General features: G+C 45.5%; 1 protein-coding gene across 1 annotated transcript in view; it reads right to left on the bottom strand.

Moving 5' to 3' along the window:
- The window catches only part of Dnah8 (dynein, axonemal, heavy chain 8), a 256,161-nt gene that overhangs the window by 156,013 nt on the left and 81,733 nt on the right, over positions 1 to 18,415 (bottom strand). Inside the window, 11 exon segments of the mRNA NM_001427092.1 lie at positions 117 to 280; positions 2,256 to 2,409; positions 3,711 to 3,910; positions 5,832 to 6,072; positions 6,751 to 6,888; positions 8,635 to 8,735; positions 11,524 to 11,586; positions 12,387 to 12,500; positions 13,906 to 14,010; positions 16,103 to 16,338; positions 18,083 to 18,209. Coding sequence (NP_001414021.1) covers positions 117 to 280; positions 2,256 to 2,409; positions 3,711 to 3,910; positions 5,832 to 6,072; positions 6,751 to 6,888; positions 8,635 to 8,735; positions 11,524 to 11,586; positions 12,387 to 12,500; positions 13,906 to 14,010; positions 16,103 to 16,338; positions 18,083 to 18,209 — 1,643 coding nt within the window.

The following is an 18,415-nucleotide window of genomic DNA, read 5'->3' as shown; positions in this document are numbered from 1 at the left end:
GGGGATTTTAGACTGCTATTTCCAGTGGAGCCATCCACAGAAACACCTGAAAGGCATTCAGAACTGACTGAGTGGTTCTGTGATGAGGCCTGGCATGGGGAAGGGTGGACTCTTACCCTGTGAGGGACTTCTGACAGACCTCCAACTGCTCGTGCAAATGAGGCAGGAGCTGCCCCATGGTCTCATCCCCCACGCAGCAGCTGATCACGTTGGGGTTCTCGTGAGCTCGCTGCATGATTTTTACCCATGACTTGTCGATATTCTGGAAACGTTTGGCTTCCTAAAAGCAAGTCCGTGGTTGGGTGATGATGGTTAGCGTCCGGATCATTGGGGGAAAAAAGCAAGCCCTTCCTCATCTGAATTCTTTCTAAAGAATGAGACCCCCAAACCTGTGAAGCCGCTTATTAAAATTCTGCTCGGTCGCAATGGGGCTCCTGGCTTGTTTGTTTCCTAGCATTTAATATAGTTTTTGAAGTGTCACATGATTAATTCACAGAGCTATCAACTTAAGGTTCAAATCTAGTCTTTCGGCACCCCAGGTGTTTTGGGTTGATGAGCGAACTGAAGAGGCACGGAGATAATTTGATCTCCAGTCCTTGGAATCATTGGAGCTCTGAGTTACCTCAGGGAGAAAGGGGGACGGGGGGGGGGGGGGGGGGGGGCTCGGAAACCGCAGAACAAAGTCTCATTTACATACTTGCAAATAAAAACTCTCTGTGTGCTGTGGGTGATATTAAGTTTTTTGTTTGGTTGCAGAAAAAAAAAATGCCCCTGGAAATTGGCATAATTTTTGCCTCCTCTTAAAGTGCCGTTTTCTAATTAGAAATACACTTTAGCGTTAGATTCTAGAAGAAATTGTGCAGCAAAGAGAAACGGGCCATTCTCGTGCTTTTTAATCTTTGATTTATAACCTGCATAGATCCTGTCTACAAATGGACAAATTTAGGGTGAGTGGGCTTAACGGTGTAAGAGGAAAGTTAGCTACTGAAAGAGTAAACTGTCTCATGAAGCCCAAAACTGGCTTCGAACTCACCACATACCCAAGGGATGACCTTGGATTCCTCATGCTCCTGCCTTCATCTGGGATTTGAACCCAGAGCTTCCTGAGTGTTAGGCAGTCACTATACTAACGGGCCAAGTCATTAGCCTATTTAAAAGACTCCAAATAAAGCCGTCCTTTCGATACATAGTTCTAAAACTGCCCCCCCCCAAAACACACACACTGTTTACTCCTGACCTGCTAGTAGTGGGTTTACTTATAGTTCAACTGGGCTTAACTAAACACAGGTTAAGTTTAGTACTATTCTCAGAGGACTGGTTCAAGAGAAGAAGGACCTACAACAATTTAGTGGCTCTCCATTCGAATGAATGTTAACCTACCCAATCTCAAGATGTCACCATGTGAAACTATGGACTTTTCTTTCTCCTAGCGTAAATCCGAGATCAACCCCCTGTGTTTCTGTATTCCAGTAAAACTTTATTTAAAATTACTTTTAAATTTAAGTATGTGTACATGGTGGGGAGGTTGCCCATGAATGCCTACAGAAGCTATTAGAGGATGTGGGATAACCCGGAGCTGGAGAAGCAGACAGTTGTGAGCCACTTGATGTGGGTGCTAGGAATTGAACTCGGGTCCTTCTACAAGAGCAGTGTGACTCTTAATGCCTGAGCCATCTCTCAAAGCTAACACTTTTTCTTTTTTAAACAGGTGTCTGGGCTGTAGTTTGCCAACTCCTGACATGATTTATCAAGACTCGACCACATGGACCAGGAAGACAGCCAAGCAGGTAAAGACACCAAGCAGAATGATGTGAGTTCAAATCTCCAGGACCCACATGGGAGGTGAGAGAATTGACTTGCAAGGATCATCTCCGTAGGCATGGCGTGGCATGCACACACACCCATGTGCGCACACATGCACACAAAATAAAGTGTATAAAAGAAATTAAGACATAATCATGTATCTTTGGGAAGGTTTTCACAAAGACTTAGATGGCACCAAATATTGTTTTAGATACTCGTAGGGACTGAACCAAGGTCCAGGATTTGATCAGTGTTAGGCAAGTACTGTACCACTAAACCTAACCTCCAACCCTCTTTTTCCTTTGCATTCTGGGAGGGAGTCTCACAAAGTAGCCCAGCAAGGCCTTAAAATCCCCCTGCCTCAGACTCATGAGTAGCTGAGATCACAGGCCTTGCACCACCAGGCCCAGCTCACTAAAGAATTGTAAAATAAATGCAAAAGCTCTTCTTACCTGTGGCAGCTGTTTGGCAATGTCGCCACCCACAAAGACGGCTTCAAGGTAGACCCACAGGTTCTGGACCACCAGCCACTCTTCTATGATATCCGAAGAGGTGGACAGTTTATAGACCCAATTCTGGATAGTTTTCTTAAACGGGGTATTATATCTGAAAGCGGAGAATAGGAAACGTATTTCTGACAGTGGCTGGCGCTGGGATACGATTTGCTGACCCGTTTGGGCTTCACACATCTCCGGGAGGAGGGGGTCTCCCGGAATGAGAAACTTCTCAAATAACCATGTTGCTTTCCCCAGTAGGGCCCTATGCATGCTGGGAACTGACTTCCAAATGAACTCTCCCTTCCAGAGAACAATAAGGGCAAGAGGAGCTGTAAGTATATTCTACCAGGTTATGTCCACTTAAGTATAAGATTCAAGGACTCACATCCAATGCACTCCTCTGGCTTCCCTGGGGTGCCTGCACACATACAGTGTACCCACAGCTACACATATATTAAAACAAAAAAACAATAAACCCATGGCAATTAGCTGGGAGAATAGAAGCTACGAACTTTCAGACCAAAGACCCGGATCCATCTCTTGGCTGCTCCCTCTCTTCAGGTCAGCCTACAGTCTGATTTCAAGAGATTGTCACACATGAAGGTCTCAGTGGTAAATCTGTAATGACCTGTGGGAATCGCAGGCCCGTGAAGTCTAGGAAGCAGTGGCTATGCTACGGTCACCTTTGCCAGGACTCAGACTCACACAGTGATCTTTACCTCAACAATCCATCCCACGATTCCCTGACCCGGGATGTGTACAGGCTGGGGCCAGAGGTCATGCTGGATGCCGGCCGGTCATTAGTGAGGGATTCCCAGATTAGAGAGTTAGAATGCCCACGTTCCCTGGACATCCACCTCTGTGGATGACGGAGCTGTGATGTGTTTCTTAGGCAAGTGAGGGAAAGAAGCTGGAGCTGGCGAGACGGCTCAGCAGTTTAAAGCGTTGGCTGGGTTCATTTCCCAGCATCCATATCAAATGGTTCACAACCATCTGTAACTCCCGTTCCAGGGGATCAGACGCCCCCTTTGGGAGTCCACTATGGGCACCTGTATACATGTGGCATACACACAGACTGATGGATGCCTATGTGTAATTTAAAAACAAAAACAAAAACCCGAGATCAGCTGTGAGGGTTGGGGTTCCAAATGCTCTCACTGGGTGACTTCTCTGTAGGGAGCATAGTGCTGGCTGAACTGCCCATCCTGGGGCTAACACCTATGAGAGTCTCCGTCCTGGGAAAACACGGGAGATGGTACCTCTGGAGGGTGATGGAGCGGTCGAGATTCTTAGGAAAAACAGACACTGTGTACAGGTACGCGCAGACGATTGAACAGTGGGGCAGAACCTGATTAAATGCCCCAGTTATAAACACCAAATTTAAATCTCACCTGGGAATTATAAAATTACCTGTTGCTTAGCAAGGAACCTAGGACCATCAAGCTATCCTCCATCAAGGTGATAATCTCTCCAGACTCGGTTCCTTTGAGCAGGAGCTCGCCTTTGCCCTTAAACGCTGAAAAACTCAGGTTTTGGTTGGTCCAGTTCTCAATCACCTGAGTCATCTTGGCTTCGATGTCCTTCTCCTTAATGGCGGATATGCAGATGTCCTTTCGGGGAAGAAAAGAGAACGGGTCACGGGATTCTCAGGAGCACTCATTCTGTGCATTGTAAATCCACAGCACGCGTAGCGCGGGAGGGACCGGAAGTTGCCAGAAGAGACCGGAAGTCGCCTTGCTGGGCGCCTTCCTTGACTTGTAGCTGAGAAAGCACGCTGCAGGTTCATGTCAGGACCAATTAACCATCTAGAAAAGGCAGGCAGGTGGGGCAGCTCGGCAGATTACGGTGCTTGCCACCCAGCCTGATGATGTGAGCCCAGTCCTCCGGAGTCCGGGCGGTAGGAGAGAGCCAACTCCTGGAAGTTTATAGTTCTATAGTTTCCGCACACGCACACTCACACACACACACACACACACACACACACACACACACACACCATAAATAATTATTTAAAATATCGGAAAGGAAAACTACAATACTAATTTACATTTTTAACTCAAAATAGCCTTTGTGAGAAGCACTGAATTAAAAAATTGGGATATAACATCCCACTCACCAAAAACAAAATACATGAATACCATAAACTTCTTTTAATATAAGTGCAGCTAAAAGACAGGAGAGTAGACTGGCTCTAACATGAATGTGTTTCAGACGGTCATTTTATCTTAACGTTGACATCAATATATACCTAATCAACCCCTATCTACCCTCCATGTCACTGGAGTACTTCAGAAACCCCGGACACCATAAATCTTCATGAATAACGTTGCTATCCAAATTCTTCACAACTATCTCCTTCTTGCTGGCCCAAGCATATGCCCACAACTCCAATCTGACCAGCTCTGCACCTCTAACATTCACTAGCCTCATAGGCGTGACACAATTTCTTACTTTGCTATTAACTGTTCTCCAACAAACACAAAAAACACGGTACTCGTGAAAGCTATTTTGAAAGAGTAAAGAAAAGTTCAAAGCCTCCTTTTTTTTTTTCCTTCAAGAAATATAGAGGGTGAAATAACTCTTAAGAATCGAGGGAAAAAAATCAAGGTTGGGTGTGGTGGCACAGGTGAAGGCTGAAGACGACAGATTGCTGTGAGTTTTAGACCAACCTGGCCTACATAGTGAGTTTCAGGCCAGCCAGGGCTATATAGTGAGATCCTATATCTAAAACACACACACACACACACACACACACACACAAATAAAATAAATCTTAAAACGACTTTAAAATCTATGTAAGATATCCAAGAAGGGAAATACAGCCCAGGCTCTCTCTCGTGTTGAGGCTACAACAACGTAAATGCTAACGTAAAAGGAGGAAGAGTGAAGCTCCCAGGAAAGAAGGAGAGGAGCAGACACCAGAATGCAGAGGGACAGGAGAAAGGAGCCCTAGTATCGCATCGCATAGCAAGGTGGCCGTTCTTCACAGTGGCATTCGTTGTGTATTTAGTGAAGAACTAGAAAGGAGAAAGGGGGGCTGGGGATTTAGCTCAGTGGTAGAGCGCTTACCTAGGAAGCGCAAGGCCCTGGGTTCGGTCCCCAGCTCCGAAAAAAAGAACAAAAAAAAAAAAAAAAAAAAAAAGAAAGGAGAAAGGGCAGTGGGGGCTTGAAGACTGTGCACATGGGGAAATAAAGAGAGATACACAGAAATATGGATCGCCTGGATTCGAACATGAGACATTCTATATTAAATCCTCGCTCTGAGTTCCACAAACGTGCAACTACGTGTAGGGTAGAATTAAATGTCAGAGCTGGAGAGATGGCTCAGAGGTTCCCGTCACCCATTCTAAGCAGCTCAGAACCACTTGTGCCTCTGACGCCCTCTTCTGGCCTCCGGAGGCACTGCACCCTCGTGCACATAGGCTCACACAGCCACTCGTTTGTGATGTTTACTAGTGTATTTTCACGAAAAGGAGGAGGCAACGTTCCTTAGTAGCTTGCCAATCCCCCCTCCCTCCCTCACACACTCACTTCAATATCGTCCTTGTTCTTCAGGAGTGGCGCTTCCATGATATTTCTCAGACAGAACGTATCGGACTCCACGTCGAACGGGGTGCCGGTGAGCTCCGAGATGCGGTCCCAATGCCTCTGCTTCATTGCCTTGTTGGTCATCATTTCCAGGAGCGGACACGACTCACTGAAGTCGTCGATCCTTTTTTTGAGGTCCAGATACGCCTGCCAGTCTTTGAGTCCTTTGGGAAGTTTTCGACATCTTTCAGGAAGAGAAAGAAGAGAAAAAGAATGATTCTCACCTGTGGAGTTGTTACTGTTGTTGGTTTGGTTTTTAAAAAAGCTCTCCCCCACAACCCCTGGTTCGCACTTTGAAGAAAGTGTTATAAACAGACAAAAGTAATGTGCACCCCCGCCCCCTTCATTTGTGAAGCATCTTTTCATTTTTATTTTATACGTATGACTGTTTTGCTTGCGTGTGTGTATGTGTACTATTTCTATGCCTGGTGCCCAAAGGGACCAGGAGAGGGTATTGGATCCCATGAAACTGAGAGATAGCTGTGAGCGACCATGCATACGCTAGGAACAGAGTCCAGGTCCTTTGGAAGAACAGCCAGTGCTCTGAATTGCTGCACCATCTCGCCAGATCCTGGTATAACTCTTTTTTAAAAAAATTTTTTTATTTTTTTAATTGCAAGGGGAGGGGTATATGTGGATATGTTGGGTAGATACACCAAATGCATGCAGTACCGGGAGAGGCCAGAAGAGGGTGCCCTGGAGTTGGAGTTACAAGTGGTTCTCAGCCACCTGATGTGGTTGCCAGGAACCCAACAGGGGTCCTCGGAAAGAGCAAGACGCACTCTTAACCACTGAGCCATCCCTCCAGCCCTAGCTTGTGATCGGTCTTGACGGGAGCCTTGTTAACGTGACGGAGGCTCACCTGTTCTGGAATTCTAGCAGCTCAGCATTGATCTTTTCAATGTCCACATCTCCCCAGAGGATCTCATAATAGCCACTGATGCTGCCCATGACGGTGTCGTACAAGCCATACAGCTTCTGAAGCAAGTTGAGCTCTTTTCTGAGGGAATAAAATAATGACGTGGGTCATGTCCCTCGACCATGAGATGCATACAGCGGTAGTGCGTCCTGATACAAAGTCTCTGTTGAAGCTCCATCAGTAAGGTTGAGTCCCACAATATCCTACATCATAGAATCGCTTGGCATGGACCAACAGCTTGATTATTTTGTAAGGGGCAAATCTGGACTCTTTTCTACATCTAAGATACATACTACATTGTTAGTTAACCCTGTTTTGTTTGTTTGTTTGTTTGTTTTTTTGTTTGTTTCTTGGAGACAGGGTATCATCATGTATCCCTGGCTGGCCTGGAACTCATATCATCCCCCTGCCTCTGACCCTGGAGTGCTGGGATTAAAAGTGTGCAACATCACACCCAACTCCAGTTACCCTACTTCTACATTTTTTTAAAAATCATTTTTCTTTTCCATGATCCTAAGAATAATTTCATTTTTCCTCAGAGGTTATGCCAAGTCCTGTTAAAGGTGTGCAAAATCAGAGTTATCCCACGTCGTGTTATAGGCGTGTAAAATAAGAGGGGGGCAGAAGAATCGTGACATTTTCTACAGGGTAACATCGCAGTGGAAAATCACTACTTTATCATCCTTTGGGTGACACTGTGTGTTTCAACGAAATATAAAAACAGAGCTCTGGAGGCACCACCTCTGCATCTTTCCCTTTTTATAAACCTTCACTTAGAACAGTCGGAATTCAGAATTACTCCGTGTCTTCCTGGAACAACATAGAAAACACACTGACAACTGAACCGGAGTTTATTAAACCGGATACTTGGTGATGGGTGGTAGATTTCGGGGGGCCAGAAAGATGGCTCAGCAGATAGAGGTGCTTGTAGCCAAACCAGAAGACCTGAGTTTGAAACCTGGGTCCCACAGAGTGCAAAGAGATAATCAGCTCGCATAAGTTGTCCTCTGATCTCCACACACAGGCTGTGGCACATGTATAAACATACACACACACACACGATTAAAAATAAATGCAATTATTAAATAAAGTATCCCTATATAAATAGCCCATGAGTCAGAAGGCCGCATGCCCTGCTGTACTACAGATTAGCACGTTGAATCTCACGCCGAGTGAGGAAGAATTCCTCAACGACCATGTCAAAGGGAAGAAGTTCTAGAACCCTATCTCAGATAGCCTAATTTAATGAGCCGTATATAAGAATCAGATGCCTCCAAGTCTTCTCCAGCAACTTCCTTTCCTGTGTGTGTGTGTGTGTGTGTGTGTGTGTGTGTGTGTGTGTGTATTAGTTAATTTTTCTGTTGCTGTGATAAAATACTCTTGACAAAAAGAACCTCCAGGAAGGAGGTTCTTATTTTAGTTCCAATTTGTGGCTGTGGTCCTTTAGGGAGGATGTTGAGGCGGCTGGTCATATGTTATCCAGTCAAGAAGCACAAAGCGGTAGTGAATGCTGGCCTTCAGTTTGCTTTCTCCTCTTTACACAGTTTAGGATCCCAGCCTAGGGGATGACGCCACCCATAGTGAGAGGATCTTACCACTTCAGTTAACCTGACAATTGCTCATAGGCATGGCCTGGGGTCCATCTCCCACGTGATTCTAGATCTCAAGTTGATAGATAAAATGAAGTACCATGAAGACTGTGCCCCTAACAAGTCAGACACAGTAGGTATAAGGGGAAGATTTAGGGGAACCGAAGCCATGCTCTTTCCTGTATGTGGACGGTGTTTACTGATCTGCGTGGGACACTTGCGAGTTTCCAGAACTTACCTAGTCTTGTGTAAGACCTCATAGTCAGTCACGGGTAATCCAAAAAGTTGTTCCCCGGCTGAATATGTGACAAATTTCCTCCATAGATCATCGAAATTGGCCTGTAACAAAGATTTTTTGATGTTTTTACCGACATGGAATTGATTCAGATCCCATTAAAGTATAATTTATTATAATTGAGAGAAAGAGTAACGCCTATGAAAGGAAGGATTTGTGGGGCAAATTGATTCTCATCCAAGCCACCAGAGGAGAGCAGAACACTTAGGGAAGTTAACTTTCAAGCACTCTACACACATCTATTTTACATTAAATTCTCTAACGAACTAAGTAATCTCCAGAAATGCTATACTTCAAGTCCCTGTCTGCACATTTGAGAGCCATAAAATGGCATTTTAGAAACCTGCAATTTGGGCTTTTCACTACTTTAGCAATCTCTCTCTCTCTCTCCTCTCTCTCTCTCTCTCTCTCTCTCTCTCTCTCTCTCTCTCCCCTCTCTCTCTCTCTCTTCTCCCTCTCTCTCCTCTCTCTCTCTCTCTCTCCTCTCTCTCCTCTCTCTCTCTCTCTCTCTCTCTCTCTCTCTCTCTCTCTCTCTCTCTTTCTCCCCCCTCCCCAGGGGACTCCAAAGTGAGAGACACATTAGCCTAAGAGAGACAACTTGTTTTCTTTATGTATGGTATGGAGCCTAGAAATTGTAACACCAGAGCTAACACACACCTTATCCTTTCTTAAGATTAATTTTATTTTTAACTGTGTGTGCCTGTGTATCTCTGTGTATGTACACATGTATGCGGTGCCCCTGAAGGCCAGAAGGGGGCATCAGATCCCCAAGAGTTGAAGTTACAGGTGGTTGTGAGCCACCATGTGGATGCTGGGATCCCAACTTGGGCCCTCTGGGAGAAGATTAAGAGGTCGTAACTGCCTGGTTGTCCTTCTCTCAGGCACCCTCCTTTCCTAAAATGTTTAATTAAAAGTTGAATAGTAGATACTGGATTGCTAAAATGTGACCCATGATACAACAGTAGCGATCCATCTGTTACAATGTAACATGCCACCAGAGCCCCTTTTCCACGGTTATGCTCTCCAGAGAGTGAACATCTCCCTACATGCCCCTGCTTAGCTCTCACTGTTGAACCTGTGCACAAACTGCAAATCCTCCTTCCCCTGCCTGACTCTGTTTACTCCTCCACAATGCACCTACGATGCCTCTTCTTCCAGCGAGCCTTCTCTGCTTTCCTCAGTAATTCCCATCTGGGGCTGGGAGATCCAAACCACTACTTCCAAACTCCACGTCCATCACAGCTACATGGCTTCAGAACGGTTTCCTTTGCCTTGCTTTTGTCCCTATTTTAGCAGCTTAGAGATAACAACCATGTCCTAATTGAATTTCTAGCAACAAAGCCACACAGCAAGTATCTGATATTTTCAGATTTATTCATTTTTATTGTACGTGTATAAGCATTTGTCTGTATGTGTGTGTGTGTACACTGTGTATGTGCAATGTCTGAAGAGGCCAGAAGAGGGCACTGGACTCCCTGGAATTGGAGTTGCAGATGATTTTGAGTAACCATGTGGGTGCTAGGAACCAAACCCAGGTTTCCCTGCAGGAGCAGCAAGTGTTCTAAACCACTGAGCCATTGCTCCAGCTCTCAACCCCATTAAATTATTAGGAAAGCAAGGAGGACAGGAAATACAAAAATATTCTATAACCACTGCAGGAAATAGAGTTTTGAAGGTGGGTGGGGACAGAAACAAGTAACAGAATTCCTTAGGGATGGATGGGCACCAAATTTATTGAGCATTTCATGAATTTACAAAACAGTCATCCAAATGGAGAGAGACCATGAATGGTTGGTCTGACCCAAGGAATATTGTACAGTATGGACCAAGGGTTTTTTTTTTTTTTTTTTTGGTTTTTTTTTCCGGAGCTGGGGACCGAACCCAGGGCCTTGCGCTTCCTAGGTAAGCGCTCTACCACTGAGCTAAATCCCCAGCCCCAGGACCAAGGGTTTTAAAGCTATACATACAAAAGGCAGACTAACACTGAGGATTAAGATAAGTGGGGAAAATCCCTATGCAACATTTAAACTCCTATACTAATAAGAGCATACTGTCCTATCAGCTCTCTTTACTTTATCTACCAAAGGAGATGCTAAGAAATGGAACTAAGTGTTAAGTTCACAACAGTCAAGGTATTATTCTCCAACAAAACTGAGATTCTGTGCATAGCAAGAGGGAGAAAGGGAAGAGGAAGGAGAGAGCGATGGAGAGAGGGATGGAGAGATGGACAGAAGGATGGATGGATGGATGGATGGAAGAAAGGAGGGAGGGAAGGGATAAATAATACTGTTTACAAGATTGGAATACAAAGCTGGGTGTAATAGTCTAAACTAGTAATCCCAATACTGAGGAGGTAGAGACTAAACCTTGGGGCTCAATGGCCCCAGACTAGTCTATTTGGTGAGTTGCAGGTAACTGAGAGACCCTAGAGAGAGAGAGAAAGAAAGAGAGAGAGAGAGCAAAGTTGTCCTCTATCTTCCAAATGAATTTGCACATATGCCCTCACACACAGGTACATCCACACACGTATGCACAACACACATATGCAGACACATATGAACACACACAAGTATACACATATGCCCACACATATGAGCATACATATATGTGCACACATATGAACACATACATATGCCCACACATATGAGTACACACATATGCACACACATGAGCATACACATATGCACACACATGAGTACACACATGCATTCACTTATATTGCATCTATTTTAAACATTAAGGGTTTTTTTTACTATAAGATTAAATAACAAATTTTCCTCTAAAATTATGTTTTGAAATACTCGATCGTCAATGTGACAGAAGAATTTTTACCTGGAATATCTGCAGCCTGTTGCTAGCCTCTTGGGGTGGAATATTTGGTACCATGGGTCCTTCCTGTAAGAAATAATAATATCTCAATTCTTAATCAACATATGTGCCAGTTAATGGTTCTGTCTACAAGTCCCTTTATTTTTTTTTCTTTTTTTCAGAGCTGGGGACCGAACCCAGGGCCTTGCACTTCCTAGGCAAGCGCCCTACCACTGAGCTAAATCCCCAACCCCCCTTTATTTTTTTTAAAGAAGATTTAAATTGCTTTTGAGGTGTGTATGTCTGTCTTTCTGTCTGTCTGTCTATGTCTGCCTATGTTTGGGGGGTGGTGGTGGATATGCACACATGAGTGCAGGTACCAGAGGAGGCCAGAAGAGGGCACCATCAGATTCCGTATATCTGGAGTCATGAGCATTCTGTGCTTATATCCAAACTCCGCTCCTCACGGTTAAGCAGCAAGTGGTCTTAACTGCTGAGCCGTCTTCCAGCCCCTCTACCAGAAATGCTGTAGGAATTCTAACTCCTAGAGAGGATAAAATCCCTCTGTTTCTTCCACACCCTTCTTTTTTTTTTTTTTTTTTTGGTTCTTTCTTTCGGAGCTGGGGACCGAACCCAGGGCCTTGCGCTTCCTAGGTAAGCGCTCTACCGCTGAGCTAAATCCCCAGCCTCCTTCCACAGCCTTCTTGACTGATGCTTATTTGAACAGGCAAATCTGTTTTCTTTCTCTGTCTCTTCGTGGATGGTTGCAAACTCTCAAACAGGACCATTTACATACAATTTGCCTTGGTCTTCCAATGGGCCCCATTTAACTTCACACGCGCCTGCCACGCGCATTGTGAAACGCAGGTGTGCCATGTTTAAATTACCGTCTCATAGGCTTCTGTGAAGTTTATAACGTCCTCCCGGAAGACATCCACCGACTCAAGCAGGCTGCTTTTGAATTTCGGTTGCACTTGCACAAGTTCATCTTGCACGGAAACCTGGAATCAAAAAGAATATTCAGCACGAGGACCTGAGTGATGAATTAAAAATTTAAAAAAAAGGGCTGGGGATTTAGCTCAGTGGTAGAGCGCTTACCTAGGAAGCGCAAGGCCCTGGGTTCGGTCCCCAGCTCCAAAAAAAAGAACCAAAATAAAATAAAATAAAATAAAAATAAAAAAATAAAAAAAATAAAAATAAAAAAAAAAGTACCATTCTCCTCCAGCAAGTCTGTCGCGCCGCAGACAGGGGATAAATCCGTATCTGCTCACGTGTTATATTATACACGAGGGCCCGGATGCACTTGCGGGACACTGAAGTCCTTCTCTGCTTAGCTACTCGAGAGGACTGCTGCACCGCAGATAAAAAGTAACTCAAGATACATCAGAGGCCTAAAGGTAAAGACTGTACTTATCAAACTATTCTAAGAAAGCATTGGCGTGGATCTGTATAACGGGATTCTGGTCAAGGATTTCCTGGATACGGTATGAAAGTACAGGTATCGAAAGAAAAGGCTGGATTGATTAGGCTTCCGTGAAAACACAAAAGACTGGTGTGCTTTCGTTGTTTTGACAACGAAAGAGAGTCAAAGCTGAGATCTTATAGCTCAGTGGTAGAACTCTGCTGAACACGGATGAAGGGGTCTGAAGTCTGACTGTTCCCACCATCGCCGAAACAGTCAAACAATCAAAAAAATAAAAAGACTATACACAGAACGAGAGAGAAAACACTTGCAAGTCATGGATGAGAGGAGGGGCCCAAAATATATTAATGACTCATAGAAGTCAACCATTAGACGGAAAAGCTCTTTAAAAAAAAAAAAAAAAGCCCAAGTTTTCCGTGCACATTCGTCTGGTGGTACGCAATCAAACGGTCACGTGAACGGAAGCTTGATATTATTAACAGCTGAAAGACGGAGTGCCCCGTGCGCCAAGGATGAACCTTGAAAATGAACGCTAAGTTAAAGACTCCTCATGCGGGCCCACGTACACTATGACTCCTATATACGTCAAATATTCAGAAAAGGTAAATCCACGGACGAGGAAAGTGCTTCAGGGCTGGGGGAGAATGAGGAGCATCTGCTAAGAGACAAAGGATTCTTTAGGGGATGGTAAGTCGGTTCTATCTAGAAGAAAGTCATGATGGTTTTTAGACAATTTTGCCGAGTCGCTTGGCTCAGAATGGCCACTCTTCCGGTACGCAGGTTGCATGGGCAATAAAATTATTACGGGTGATAGTTTTGTTTTTTTTTTTTTTTAAAGCTCAAAACGTGGGGTTGGGGATTTAGCTCAGTGGTAGAGTGCTTGCCTAGCAAGCGCAAGACCCTGGGTTCGGTCCCGGCTCCGAAAAACGCCTTTTCCTGGAAGCGGTGACTTAACAGAAGAATGGGATTAAGCGTGTGCTTACCGCTTTGCTCTGCAACTTGTTGAACGAGTATCTCAGGGTGTCGACGCCTTCTGACTCCTCCTTGGTCACTTCCACCTCGAATCTGTTCAAAATGCCGTAGGCCTCCTGCAAAGGGGCGGCAGAGTTCAGAAAACACCTCGGGGGGGGGGGGGGGAGGGAGTAGCCACCGGCAGCTATAGATACACCCTCCTGAAACCACCTCCTCGAGCCGAGGAAGATGGGGAATTCTACTAGCACGGTTTGGAAAGTTAAAACTGTGGAGATGCTCAGTGTCTTCCATGGTGCTGACCCCGGACCACGAGCTCTGAAACCCTCACTTCCCAGCCACCCCTGGTGGAGACGTAGGTGGATCCCAGTGAGAGGCTCCCGCTTAGAAAACACCCTCAGGGCTATTTTCTGCCTCTCTCCTCCGAGATCTTGGGTCAGCGCCTAGGGGATCGCGTCTCCTACGTGAAGGCGGGGTTCAGCTATGTAAGGAGCGAAAGGAAATGATGTGTTTCAATACTCAGCTGGATTGACCGAAAGGGTGTTTGCTGAATAAAGAAGTGGGTGATGATTTATTAAACAGGGACGGACGGGTGGTTGGCATCCCAAGTTCCCACATACTGAGATCTTAAAAGCAGCAAAAGGTGAAGATCATTAGCTACCGGTGAGTGGGCTTAGAAGGCATACAGTAGTGGCCAACATCAGGCACTCTGGTGGTGAGAACTACTCCATAGGCTAAGGAATTTGAAAATTCTTTGTCCCCAGTTGGTGACACTGTTTAGGGACGTCTGGAACATGTAATCTGGCTGGAGGAAGTATGTTGCTTGGGGAGGGATTTGAGGGCTTAAAGCTTCTCCTCCCTCCCTCCATGTCTGTCCCATGCTTGTGGTAGAAGGTGCAAGCGCCCAGCTGCCCGCTCCTGCCACAGTGCCCGTTGTTTGCTGCTGCCAAGGCCAACTGCCATGACTGGCTCTTATCCTTCTGGAGCAGAGAGCCCCAAAAGACTCTTCCTTCCATAGCTGCTTTTAGTCACGGAGAATTTTTTGTTTTGTTTTGGTTTCATTTGGTTTTGCTTTGTTTTGTTTTGTTTTGTTTTTTTTATTTTTAGACAGGGCTTCTCTGTGTAACAGAGCCCTGGCTGTCCTAGACTCCCTTTGTAAACCAGGCTCTTCTCAAACGCACAGAGATCTGCCTGCCTCTGCCCTCCAAGTGCTGGGCTTAAAAGCATGCTCTACCATGCTGGGCTTGGCCATGGTGTTTAATCACAGCCACAAAATGTAACAAGTAGAGGTCAGAATGTAACTAACAGAAGTACCGGGAGGAATCGGCGCCAGTACCAACTCCTAAGACGCTATGAACTACATGGGAGGATGCTGTCTGGAGAACAAACCAAGTTGGAAACCAATGAAGAGTGGTTCCCATCATCACTGAGCCTCAAAATGCTACCCAATACATTCCAATATATTCCAAACACTATCAATCATAAAATACTTGTGATGGATGGAATCTTGATATTCCCCAGTGATGTCTAGGACCAAGATAATGAACTCAAGTGCTCAGACGCCATTGAGAACTTACACTCTGGTGATTTATCTTTGCTGCAAAGAAAAAGAAGAATACGATACTTCTCCCTAATATTCTCTTTTATTCATTTAAGGTCCGCTAGGTGGCTACTGAGTCAACATCAGTTCTCCCGCCCGTGGCATGCGAATGCTTATAAGACCTACAACTGGTCTCTAGGGAGCTAAAGATATTTCTAGAACTTACCTAACAAAGTAGGATTAATATGGGAGGGTGTGGCCAATACCTCCCATAAGATGTTGGCGTCTGCATCAAATACTGAACATTGCCTAGCCCGTTAAACGTATGTTAATACCCCTCTTGTGTTGAAGTCCTTAGAATGCCCCCACAGATATCAGCATCAAAAGAGAATTCCAAGCCAGGCAATGGTGACCCACACCTTAATCCTAGCACTCAGGGGGCAGAGGCAGGTGGATCTCTGAGCTCCAGGCCAGCCTGGTCTACAGAGTGAGTTTCAGGACAGCCAGGGCTACAAAGAGAAACCCTACTTAAAACCAAACCCCACCCAACCCCCCCCAAAGCTATTCCATCTACTAGATGAAGAGACATATCACAGAATCACTTTCTTTTTTATAGCTTCCTTCTATTTTTAAGGCATTTCAGGAAAGCAAAATCCAAAATCATAACTCACTTCTATGGGCCCCAAGGTCATGTCCATTTGAATTTCATTATCTCGGATACAGGACAAAGCCTCCATGGCGAACCTGACATCGTCTAAGTCCCGGATGGGTCTGGATAACTTTTTCAAGTATTCGTTGATAAACACTATCATGTCTGACATTTTCTTCTTATATTCCTCATTTAGGTAGCGGCAGAGCAACATCTTCCACGCCTTGGCCTCGATGGACAAGGCTAACTTCATTGGCTCTGGAGGGAACGAGAAAGACAGAAGCATGACTCTGAAATGGTTTGCTGTGGATGCCGAGGATCCCGGCAGCTCAGCCACCCGCCTGCATTCAGAATTCACGGACGACATGTGACCCATGGCTCTGTAGACCAGGCTGGCCTCGAACTCTCATATCAACCTGCCATTGTCTCCAGAGTAGTAGGGTTGAAGGCATATGCAGCTACCACCCGGCAGGAGGAGAGTTTCCAAGTGAAGAGTCCTGCTGGGTAAGCCTTGCCCAGCTTGGGACACCCTATCACTAGACCCTCCTTATTCTGTATCATTCCCTCTAAGGAAGCCCCTCTCCGTGGAATGAAATTCCTTGTTTCTCCCAGCAAACCACAGTCTTGGCTTGCCTACTCTTCTGCACCCTCCCTGTCCTGTCCCTTTAAGAATATTTAAATATTTTATGAGCCTCGGCTCAATAGAGATTCATGGGAACCAATGGGAAGAGTCCTTTCTTGAAAGGTTGAGATGAGAGTTGAGGGAGAGTTGAGAGTCTCTGGAAAGCAGAAAACCCAGGGGGGAAGAAGAAAGGAGCCGAGAGAAAGGGTGTCCTCAGCCTCCTACACGGTCCCATGGTCCCCTAGTCCACTCTGGAGGTCCAGCGACACCGTGCGTTTGGTGGTATACGTGTTTCACCTTAGCCTTTAAAGATTTCTTTTATTTTTAAGCTATGTGTAAGTGTGTGGGGATATGTACACATGAGAGAAGTATGCACAAAGACCAGGAGGGAGCGTTGGACTCGGCGGAACCGGAGTTACAGACAGTTGTGAGTCATCTCACATGGGATCTTGGGAGCCAAACTTGAGCCCTCTGTAAGAGCAGCGTACCCTCTTAACCAGTAACCCTCTCTCCAACCCCAAGCTTTTCTATTCCAATGTAGCATAAATGTGTGTGGTGGCTCATGTTCTAATTCCTGCACTCAGAAGGAGGAGGCAGGAGGATCATGAGTTCGAGGACATCTCCCTCTGTAAAGTCACTTGGGGCCAGCCTGGAGACTAAATGAGACTCTGTCTTAGAAAAGAAAAAAAAAAAAAAAAAAAAAAAGGAAGGGAAAAGAATGTGTTGACCTAGAACTACTTGGTATTTACAGTATTATTCCAAAGCTACTTGCTGAGTCAAATACCATGTCATGGGTCCCATCCCGGTGTCCCTTCAATCTACAGTAAAATATCTCTACCTTGTAAAAAAAAAATACAGATAGATAGATAGATAGATAAATAGATAAATAGATAACTATTTTATGTATCTCTACTCTAGACCAGACCTCAAGAGTAGTCTGTTCATGATCCCTATGGCACCCTTCCCCTCTGGCAGACACCACAGACACATCATTTGTGAGCCCTTAGCTACCAGATTTCCATATGCCCAGGTTTCTCCCTGGGGAAGGCCGTTTGTATCAACGCGGGTACGGACAACCATGTATCCTCTTCCCGGTCCTTTCCCCGGGCTCCTCTCTAGGAATCAGAAAGCCTGGTGGCAGCCTGTGCTGTGAAACCTGCCATTACCCCCACCCCCACCCCCACCCTTAGAGAGAGCTATGAGAAAGGGCCTCAGTTCTGCCACGGCCCCTGATTCCTCCTCAGAGGTCCCACCATTCTGTTGTCTCTCTGTCCATGGCATTAACAACTCTTCTAAGAACCACCCTCAACCCCAACAATCGGCCTCACTGTCCCCCTTGAGCCCACATCAGAAACCTGTCGGTCACACTGTTGGAGTTACCTGTGTGCAGCTCCAAGGCTCCTACATCAATAATGGGCTTCAGTTCCTCGATCTCCTGCTCAAAGGTTGCATAGTGGAGAATTTCTGATCGGATCTCAGTCAGGGAAGGGTTGTTGGCCAAAAACTCCTGCAAGGTAACACAACAGTTAATATTTCCTCGCTCCTTGGGAGTCTAACAATCTCACTTGTAACACTTAAGTTGGAAACAGCACTTGCTCGGTAGCGGGATTCTCATCTGGGGACATGGGACCCTAAAGCTCTCTGCTAGGAAGCAGTGTTTGTTTATGCTGGCACTGGCTCAGTGGGTTCACATTCAAAGTACAAGTCCTGAGC

Source organism: Rattus norvegicus, chromosome 20 (assembly GCF_021556685.1).
Source record: "Rattus norvegicus strain SHRSP/BbbUtx chromosome 20, alternate assembly SHRSP_T2T, whole genome shotgun sequence".
Taxonomy (NCBI): Eukaryota; Metazoa; Chordata; class Mammalia; order Rodentia; family Muridae; genus Rattus; species Rattus norvegicus.
Note: the sequence above shows the minus strand (reverse complement) of the source record. Positions and strands in the feature narration are given on the sequence as shown.